This window comes from Xenopus laevis, chromosome 2S (genome assembly GCF_017654675.1).
Source record: "Xenopus laevis strain J_2021 chromosome 2S, Xenopus_laevis_v10.1, whole genome shotgun sequence".
Classification (NCBI taxonomy): Eukaryota; Metazoa; Chordata; class Amphibia; order Anura; family Pipidae; genus Xenopus; species Xenopus laevis.
The window spans coordinates 165,799,643-165,810,512 of record NC_054374.1 but is presented as its reverse complement, the minus strand read 5'-3'; the positions used below and the strand labels follow the sequence as shown (position 1 = coordinate 165,810,512).

Sequence of the window (10,870 nt, the reverse complement as noted above, 5' to 3'; positions counted from 1 at the left end):
TGGGGCTGGCAAAAATACGCCTGGCGAAGTGGACATGGGGAGACATTAGATCTGCTGCAGCTGCCAAGCTCTCTCCATAGTCTCCAAGTTCTTCATTCATGACAGAGGGTTCGTATGGTGACCTTTTCATCAGATTTCTGATGGAGAAATTCGATATTTTTGATGGAATTCTCCATCCAGAAGTTTTTTTTCCGGAACTTTACAGAAAGTTGTTGGGTTTTAGTTACTTTGTAATTGTGTTGAATTTGAGCTGTAATCGTCTGTAAAAAGTATCCTGAAAAAAAGGGCAATCTGAGATCTTTCAGGGTGTGTTTCCCAAGTGATTTAATTACCTGTAAGAAAAACAAGTTGGGGGTTAGACAGATCCTGCTGCCCCCGTCTATTGCCCATACTCCCTGCCTACAGATCCTGCTGCCCCTGTCTATTGCCCATACTCCCTGCCTACAGATCCTGCTGCCCCAGTTTATTGCCCATACTCCCTGCCTACAGATCCTGCTGCCCCATCTATTGCCCATACTCCCTGCCTACAGATCCTGCTGCCCCTGTCTATTGCCCATACTCCCTGCCTACAGATCCTGCTGCCCCATCTATTGCCCATACTCCCTGTCTACAGATCCTGCTGCCCCAGTCTATTGCCCATACTCCCTGCCTACAGATCCTGCTGCCCCAGTCTGTTGCCCATACTCCCTGCCTACAGATCCTGCTGCCCCTGTCTATTGCCCATACTCCCTGCCTACAGATCCTGCTGCCCCAGTCTATTGCCCATACTCCCTGCCTACAGATCCTGCTGCCCCAGTCTGTTGCCCATACTCCCTGCCTACAGATCCTGCTGCCCCTGTCTATTGCCCATACTCCCTGCCTACAGATCCTGCTGCCCCATCTATTGCCCATACTCCCTGCCTACAGATCCTGCTGCCCCTGTCTATTGCCCATACTCCCTGCCTACAGATCCTGCTGCCCCAGTCTATTGCCCATACTCCCTGCCTACAGATCCTGCTGCCCCAGTCTATTGCCCTTACTCCCTGCCTACAGATCCTGCTGCCCCAGTCTGTTGCCCATACTCCCTGCCTACAGATCCCGCTGCCCCAGTCTATTGCCCATACTCCCTGCCTACAGATCCTGCTGCCCCAGTCTATTGCCCATACTCCCTGCCTACAGATCCTGCTGCCCCAGTCTATTGCCCTTACTCCCTGCCTACAGATCCTGCTGCCCCATCTATTGCCCATACTCCCTGCCTACAGATCCTGCTGCCCCAGTCTGTTGCCCATACTCCCTGCCTACAGATCCTGCTGCCCCAGTCTATTGCCCATACTCCCTGCCTACAGATCCTGCTGCCCCAGTCTATTGCCCATACTCCCTGCCTACAGATCCTGCTGCCCCAGTCTATTGCCCATACTCCCTGCCTACAGATCCTGCTGCCCCAGTCTATTGCCCATACTCCCTGCCTACAGATCCTGCTGCCCCAGTCTATTGCCCTTACTCCCTGCCTACAGATCCTGCTGCCTCAGTCTGTTGCCCATACTCCCTGCCTACAGATCCTGCTGCCCCAGTCTATTGCCCATACTCCCTGCCTACAGATCCTGCTGCCCCAGTCTATTGCCCATACTACCTGCCTACAGATCCTGCTGCCCCAGTCTATTGCCCATACTCCCTGCCTACAGATCCTGCTGCCCATAGTCCTGTTCTCACGGTTGCCCATAGTTCTTCACTGTCTGTAGATCCTAGTTCTACTGATTGGCTGTTGCTTTTATCTGCCGCTACTATTGAGTTGGCACATTTATCTGCTGTACAATATCTCTATATTCTGGGATGATGCAAACCTTGGGGCAAGTTTACTAAATGGTGGATTTTTGCCTGCCAATGCTTTGCCACACTCTGTTCCACTCTGCCAGGTGCAAATTCACTACCACTACGTTAATTCACTGCAAAGTTGTGTCTCTGCAGCCAAACTTGCTAGTGTTAATTCATCAGCTGTAAAGTCCTCTCGGGTTTTTCCCGGTGTCCCCCCAGTCCGACCCTGGTCTGAATCCTGACAGAAGCGGCTCGTACCAATGAGACAGACACTCCTGATACTGTTATGGCTGAAATTCTGATTTGTTCATAGGATTTTCCACTCTTGTGCTCTGTACAATACAAGCCCCACAGAGCTGAGTGCAGTGCAGCCTCCATGTTATATTATTGTCCCAGCTGGCTGCCATGTTACTTTCCCTTTATTACATCTGGGAGGGGCAATAGACTGAATGTAATAGGACGTGATTTGATATCCAGTCAGTAAACAAACAAAGAACAGACAGTCCCTCTGTGTGCCTTGTAGTCATTATGTGTCTGTTTTGTGCAACTCCCACACAGGAAACACACACACACAGTCACACACACAGGAAACACACACAGTCACACACACAAAGCCCCCTGACAGGACCTGGAACTTCAGAGCAGCTCCGCCCCCACTAATACATGAAGCCGCACAGAATGCTGGGATTTTCCCTGAACAATTGGCACAGTGTCAGAGATAAACCAATCAGCTTGCAGAGAACAGAAGGGAAGAAACCAACCGACTGTACCGAGACTTGATTGGTTGAAATGATCAGCTGATCAAGAAGCCTGCACAGTGCAGTCCTGAGACTCAGAAGCAAAGAGCTGGGAGTGACTGGAAGTGACTGGAGACCCCAACAGCTGCCGGGAGGGTAACGTTCCTGATTAACCTGAGTACTGAGGTGCAGTAATGGGAGACTCTGCCTATTGAGCAGCTGGGAGTTGTGTGACAGTGGGAGGGCCGCTTACTGGGCATTACTGATATGTATAATAATAACTGAGCAACTGTACTTCTGTGTAATCCTGTGAGATACTGGGGCTCATTTATCAACACTGGGCAAATTTGCCCATGGGCTGTTATAGCAACCAATCACTGATTAGCTTTATAAAGCCAGCCACAAGAAGAACAATGAATGCAGCAATCTGATTGGTTGCCATAGTTAACAGCTCACTGGCAAATTTGCCCAGTGTTGATAAATGAGCCCCACTCTCACCCCTCAATTCCACTCATTCTGCTTCTTGTTCTGTTACACATGAGCCTCAGTGTAGTGATGTACTACTGCTATTAGTCCAGTCAGTGCTTGAATTGGAGTGAACAAAGTGGAGGGATGCTCTGTGTGGTGAGCGTAGTGCAGAGTGCTAAATAAGCCACTCCCACAACCACAAGCCACACCCATTGTTCTTATAAGCCGCACCCACCAATACTTTCTGGTTTCACCCACTTTAAAGCAAAGCCATTTTGCTATTTGCATTTTGGTATCTCTTCTCTAGTTGTCTCCCAGCAATCTTTTCTCTCCTTTTATCTTCTATATATTTAACTATATTATATTTACCTCTGCATTGTATTTGCATGCACAAGTGGAGCAAAAGAAAGTTCCAGGATTCAAAGCTCTTGCATCACTGCAATAAAGAAGTGAAAGGATGGCATCCCTCCCCAATTCCAGCACTGCTCCTGGACTACCCGTACTTTACTAACGTGACGTTGTCCCTTTATCATCTACATCTATAAAAGCATTGTTGGCATATTAGCAAATATTATGTAAAAATGATATATGAGAAAACTTATTTTGCTTTGTTTAACAAACAACTATTTATTATGTAACCTTAATATAATATATATCTGCATGAAATAGGAGGGTGATTTAGACAAGCTGTTTGTTAACTGTGTCTCGAGATCTACTGATCCCCAGCTAAAGGTCTACTGGTAGATCCCAATCTATCTTTTGGGCACTCCTGTATTAGTCTGTTGCCTACTATCCACCATCCTATCCCTTCCTACACACTCTTATCCACTGTTACTATTGGCACCATTTCTCCCAACTATACCTGCTATCCCACCGTCACACTCCCTTCCCAGAGACTATTATCCACTGTTACTATAGACACATCTCTCCCTACTATACCTGCTATCCCACCGTCACACTCCCTTCCCAGAGACTATTATCCACTGTTACTATAGGCACCATCTCTCCCTACTATACCTGCTATCCCACCGTCACACTCCCTTCCCAGAGACTATTATCCACTGTTACTATAGGCACCATCTCTCCCTACTATACCTGCTATCCCACAGTCACACTCCCTTCCCAGAGACTATTATCCACTGTTACTATAGGCACCATCTCTCCCTACTATACCTGCTATCCCACCGTCACACTCCCTTCCCAGAGACTATTATCCACTGTTACTATAGGTACCATCTCTCCCTACTATACCTGCTATCCCACCGTCACACTCCCTTCCCAGAGACTATTATCCACTGTTACTATAGGTACCATCTCTCCCTACTATACCTGCTATCCCACAGTCACACTCCCTTCCCAGAGACTATTATCCACTGTTACTATAGGCACCATCTCTCCCTACTATACCTGCTATCCCACAGTCACACTCCCTTCCCAGAGACTATTATCCACTGTTACTATAGGCACCATCTCTCCCTACTATACCTGCTATCCCTCAGTCACACTCCCTTCCCAGAGACTATTATCCACTGTTACTATAGGCACCATCTCTCCCTACTATACCTGCTATCCCACAGTCACACTCTCTTCCCAGAGACTATTATCCACTGTTACTATAGGCACCATCTCTCCCTACTATACCTGCTATCCCACAGTCACACTCCCTTCCCAGAGACTATTATCCACTGTTACTATAGGCATCATCTCTCCCTACTATACCTGTTATCCCACAGTCACACTCCCTTCCCAGAGACTATTATCCACTGTTACTATAGACACCATCTCTCCCTACTATACCTGCTATCCCACAGTCACACTCCCTTCCCAGAGACTATTATCCACTGTTACTATAGGCACCATCTCTCCCTACTATACCTGCTATCCCACAGTCACACTCCCTTCCCAGAGACTATTATCCACTGTTACTATAGGCACCATCTCTCCCTACTATACCTGCTATCCCACAGTCACACTCCCTTCCCAGAGACTATTATCCCACTGTTACTATAGACACCATCTCTCCCTACTATACCTGCTATCCCACAGTCACACTCCCTTCCCAGAGACTATTATCCACTGTTACTATAGGCACCATCTCTCCCTACTATACCTGCTATCCCACAGTCACACTCCCTTCCCAGAGACTATTATCCACTGTTACTATAGGCACCATCTCTCCCTACTATACCTGCTATCCCACAGTCACACTCCCTTCCCAGAGACTATTATCACAGTGCTAGAGGCAAGTATGCAGTTCAGGGTATAAATAGGCTGGTAGCTCCATGTAGGACCTTATTACAAGTATAAATATCCGTGAGGCCAGTGTAGTTCAGGGCTTGTATATAAATAGTCCTGAGCAAGGGAGGATGTTCAGAGCAGTGAACATGAATATTTAAATCATGGTTAATGATTTATATACAGTAAATGGAACAGGCCCTGATGCTAGTGACTTATCTACTTCATTACCCCAAGGGACAGTTATTAGAATAATTATGGCCAGATTAGACACCAGGAGACATTTAGTCTGGATTCTCAGCAATTTTATTTTCTGTTTCTGCAGCTGTACATCATGGAAGCACCGAGCACCTCAGACTCAGTGACTCTGTTCCAAACAGAAGATAATGGGGCTGTCCATCGTATCCCGGCCCTTCTCTACATCCAGGAGCCCCCCACCTTTCTGGCCTTTGCAGAGAAACGTTCATCTCCCAGGGACCAGGATGCTCTGTTCATAGTAATGAGGATAGGGGTAGAAAAGAATGGAGTTGTGTGTGTAAGTGTATTGATAATGAGGATCTGATTATGTGACAGACTTGTATATATTGCATGTGTCTATGCAAGCAATCTCACTCTGACCAGGACACACATGGGACATTAAAGTGCTAAAATGTCACTATTTTTTCATTATATACATATATTTATAAAAAAATCTGATTAAAATGCTTGGGGTAGCACAACAGCTATGCCTTTGTCATCTGCAATAGACTTAGTCATACTACTCAGCTTTCTGACTGCTGATGGTACCAATTAATTTTGCCCGTTCGCCTCCATTTCTTACCTATACCCATTGTAAGCAGCAGTCCTGCCCTGCTTTATGGCAGCTGAGATTCTAGCTATCTGTATAACAGAACATTCTGTCCCAGTGGCTGCACAGATCCTATCTGATCCCCATTGTAAGCAGCAGTCCTGTCCTGCTTTATGGCAGCTGAGATTCTAGCTATCTGTATAACAGAACATTCTGTCCCAGTGACTGCACAGATCCTATCTGATCCCCATTGTAAGCAGCAGTCCTGTCCTGCTTTATGGCAGCTGAGATTCTAGCTATCTGTATAACAGAACATTCTGTCCCAGTGGCTGCACAGATCCTATCTGATCCCCATTGTAAGCAGCAGTCCTGCCCTGCTTTATGGTAGCTGAGATTCTAGCTATCTGTATAACAGAACATTCTGTCCCAGTGGCTGCACAGATCCTATCTGATCCCCATTGTAAGCAGCAGTCCTGTCCTGCTTTATGGTAGCTGAGATTCTAGCTATCTGTATAACAGAACATTCTGTCCCAGTGGCTGCACAGATCCTATCTGATCCCATTGTAAGCAGCAGTCCTGTCCTGCTTTATGGCAGCTGAGATTCTAGCTATCTGTATAACAGAACATTCTGTCCCAGTGGCTGCACAGATCCTATCTGATCCCATTGTAAGCAGCAGTCCTGTCCTGCTTTATGGCAGCTGAGATTCTAGCTATCTGTATAACAGAACATTCTGTCCCAGTGGCTGCACCGATCCTATCTGATCCCATTGTAAGCAGCAGTCCTGTCCTGCTTTATGGCAGCTGAGATTCTAGCTATCTGTATAACAGAACATTCTGTCCCAGTGTCTGCACAGATCCTATCTGATCCCCATTGTAAGCAGCAGTCCTGCCCTGCTTTATGGCTGAAAGTCTATCTACTGTATGTTATCTTGTCTGCCCCTTTTCTGCTCTTGGTGAGGCATCTTCGGGCGACTTCAGAAAACGAAGCGATGCGAGTGCCATGCCGCAGGCATTTTTTCATTAAAGCAGCCGGAAGACACGGGGAAGCAGTTCAGGGAGATTAGTCGCCCCAAAGAAGAGGCAATTAGTCGCCGGGCAACTAAATCTTCCTGAATCTCCAGTAGTTCACTTTAATAGACTTTAGAAGACAAATGAATAAGGGGGTAGCACAATTAGTTCTTTAGTGATGTGTCTGTTCTTTTGTTGCAGTGGGAGAATGAGCGAGTTGTGGGCAATGCCAAGATGTTGGGGTGTCGGACCATGAACCCCTGCCCTGTGTATGATGTGAACACCAAGACCTTGTTCCTTTTCTTCATCTGCGTCAGAAGAAACGTCTCTGAGATGCATCAGATCCTGACGGGGAGGAATGCCGCCCGCCTGTGCTGCGTTACTAGCGATGACCTTGGCACAAACTGGAGTCTCCTGAAGGACCTGACGCAAGAGATTATTAGTGATGATCTCCGAAACTGTGCCACCCTGGCAGTGGGACCCGGGCACGGAATCCAGGCACCTTGTGGGAGGCTGATTTTACCCGCCTATCTCTATTATATCCACTGCCATGTCTGCTGTATTCCTATCCCCCTCTGGACTAAGCCCCATTCTTTTACAATATATAGTGATGACCATGGCAAAAGCTGGCACAAAGGGCAAATGCTCCGGAATCAAAAGACCGTTGAATGTGAAGTGGCCGAGGTTGCCTGTAAAAATGGCTCCCGCCTCCTGTATTGTAGCGCTCGCACGGGAAAGCATTTCCGAGTAGAAGCAATCAGCCAGAACCAAGGGTTGGGATTCGCCAACTCGCATTACTGCAGGGAACTGTGTGAGCCCCCCCATGGCTGCCAGGGGAGTGTAGTGTGCTATGAGCCCCTAGAAGAGGGTGAAGAATTAGGAAAGACTGACAGTCAGTCCCTAACTGGGGAAGGCACCACTTCATGGCTTATTTATTCACACCCGACCAGTAGCAAGAGGAGAGTGGACTTGGGCATCTATGTCAACAAGAGTCCATTAAAGCCGAACAGTTGGACCCAGCCCTGGATAATTAATGGGGGCCCAAGTGGCTATTCAGACTTGGCAGTGTGCCAGGATAGCCAAACCATGGCATGTCTGTATGAGTGCGGATTAAACGGCTGCGAGAAAATTGATTTCAAAAGGTTCACCCTCCAGGAGCTGATGGAGAATGTGCCAAGTGCTTAACTGGCAGAGTAATTGCACTGCACCCTGCATGCTGCTACATCTCTGCTTCCCCGAGCATCCAAAAGATTCTGCATGATGAAGCGTCCAGTGCTTCGGAGTCACCGCGTTACAGGATTCGCTTGATAGGTCGCCGCGTAGAGAAGCGCAGAGTAAAGTGTTACTATAGCTGCCAAGTGCCAAAGTGCTGCAGTCTGAATCACTTGTATCCAGAGTTCTGAGCTGCTTGGGAGACCTGGATCTGTGGCACTGGAGACTCAGCCTCAAGGCCAGTAATTGTGAGATTTGGGGATAGCGCGTTCTATTCACACCTTAAAGTTGATACGTCAAGGGGTTTCTACACCTTTAAAGGAACAGTAACGCCAAAAAAGTGTTATAAAGGAATGACAATATCATGTAGTGTTGCCCTGCACTGGTAAAAGTGGTGTGTTTGCTTCAGAAATTCTACTATAGTTTATATAAACAAGCTGCTGTGTAGCCATGGGGGCAGACATTCAAGCACAGGATACACAGTAGATAACAGATAAGTACTACTATAGTTTATATAAACAAGCTGCTGTGTAGCCATGGGGGCAGCCATTCAATCACAGGATACACAGTAGATAACAGATAAGTACTACTATAGTTTATATAAACAAGCTGCTGTGTAGCCATGGTGGCAGCCATTCAAGCACAGGATACACAGTAGTTAACAGGTAAGTACTACTATAGTTTATATAAACAAGCTGCTGTGTAGCCATGGTGGCAGCCATTCAAGCACAGGATACACAGTAGATAACAGATAAGTACTACTATAGTTTATATAAACAAGCTGCTGTGTAGCCATGGTGGCAGCCATTCAAGCACAGGATACACAGTAGATAACAGATGAGTACTACTATAGTTTATATAAACAAGCTGCTGTGTAGCCATGGTGGCAGCCATTCAAGCACAGGATACACAGTAGTTAACAGGTAAGTACTACTATAGTTTATATAAACAAGCTGCTGTGTAGCCATGGGGGCAGCCATTCAAGCACAGGATACACAGTAGATAACAGATAAGTACTACTATAGTTTATATAAACAAGCTGCTGTGTAGCCATGGTGGCAGCCATTCAAGCACAGGATACACAGTAGATAACAGATAAGTACTACTATAGTTTATATAAACAAGCTGCTGTGTAGCCATGGGGGCAGCCATTCAAGCACAGGATACACAGTAGATAACAGATGAGTACTACTATAGTTTATATAAACAAGCTGCTGTGTAGCCATGGGGGCAGCCATTCCATTTATACAGCACACAAAGACCTGGAGGGACACAATGATAAGCTTAGGAAACCAATAAGAACATTACATGAATTAGGAGAAGGTATTAGTTCACATCTGTGCTCCATAGTTCTACACATCCAAGTCTATTCCAGAACTATCCAGGTGCTTCAGGATCGGGGACAGTGGGGATCATTTACTGTATAATCCCCCCAAAAGCATGTCACTCCGGCAAAGGTAGAAAGTGATAATATTAGTAATAATAACTGGGTTTATTGTACAGTATAAGTGGACAAGACTCCTGTTACACTGACCTATTCAAATGCTACAGAAATCATCCTCACAATCATATTAACACAGTGGACTTTCTCCTTTGGATTAATGGCAGACAGGGCTGTTGTGAGACACCTTATGGGCTGTGTTTTTAAAGGAGAACTAAATACAAATGAATGTGGATAAAAACACCATATTTTATACAGTGAACTTATTGCACGAGGCTAAAGTTTGAGCTTGTCAATAGCAGCAATGATCCAGGACTTCAAACTTGTCACAGGGGGTCACCATCTTGGAAAGTGTCTGTGACACTCACATGCTCAGTGGGCTCTGATTGGCTGTTGAGAAGCTAAGCTTAGGGCTCGTCACTAATTATCCAGCAGAAAATGAGCTTCCCTGGCTGTAATATAAGCTGATGCTACAGGTTTGCTGATTATTCAATTCTGATGCTAATTGCACTGGTTTCTGTGCTGCCATGTAGTAATTATGTGTATTAATTACTAATCAGCCTTATATTGTGACATTTCTATTCTATGTGTACTGTATATTGTGAGTGGCTCCCTAAGCTCAGTAAGTGACAGCAGCACAGAGCATGTGCAGTGAATCAGCAGAAAAGAAGATGGGGAGCTACTGGGGCATCTTTGGAGACACAGATCTTTACTGCTAAAGGGCTGTGGTTGCCTTGGGCTGGTACAGAAGCACAAAACATCATGTACAACATTTCTACCTACTTCTTTAGTTAGGCTTGAGTTAAGACATTGGTGTGGTTGATATGGTTTATTTGCTTTATTTTTCACATCTTTTTAGCAATAAAACACGTTATTGTGTATAATTGCTGTCACATCTCTCCTCTTTTCTAATAATGTTGTTGGTTCAGGGGGAGGAAAAAGCCCCTCCACATTGTACAGTGTCCTCAATAAGCACAGCCAGCAGTGAGGGGCCACACTCCACACAACTCCTTTCTACAGGTGACAGTTTGCTCATTATATGAGGCTGCTCTTACTTGTGATAGTAAATTGTAGAATTCCATCAAATATGCAGCTAAATGTCATGTCTGTTTCTTTGCATATTCGGTTTAACACGAGCCCAGTATAGTCTGACCCTTGGCTGCCGTTCACTGTTTATTTGGTGCTCTGGCT

General features: G+C 46.1%; 1 protein-coding gene across 2 annotated transcripts; it reads left to right on the top strand.

The window, feature by feature from the left end:
* Window positions 1-2,565: 2,565 nt before the first annotated feature.
* Window positions 2,566-8,236, top strand: neu3.1.S (sialidase 3 (membrane sialidase) gene 1 S homeolog). 2 transcript variants are annotated; one of them, XM_041584640.1, is made up of 3 exons: window positions 2,566-2,714; window positions 5,557-5,766; window positions 7,228-8,236. In XM_041584640.1, the coding sequence occupies exons 2-3, from the start codon at window positions 5,566-5,568 to the stop codon at window positions 8,209-8,211; spliced, it is 1,185 nt and encodes a 394-aa protein (XP_041440574.1). In that variant the 5' UTR covers window positions 2,566-2,714; window positions 5,557-5,565; the 3' UTR covers window positions 8,212-8,236. The 2 variants fall into 2 exon arrangements, with proteins under 2 accessions (XP_041440574.1, XP_041440575.1); XM_041584641.1 differs by having other exon boundaries at window positions 2,580-2,684.
* The last annotated feature ends 2,634 nt before the right edge of the window (window positions 8,237-10,870 follow it).

What these genes read in the sequence shown, in the direction of transcription:
- neu3.1.S (XM_041584640.1), top strand. Translation starts at nt 5,566, where the DNA reads ATGGAAGCACCGAGCACCTCAGACTCAGTGACTCTGTTCCAAACAGAA. An exon ending in AAAAGAATGGAGTTGTGTGT is followed by an intron (nt 5,767 to 7,227) that starts GTAAGTGTATTG and finishes CTTTTGTTGCAG; the next exon opens with TGGGAGAATGAGCGAGTTGT.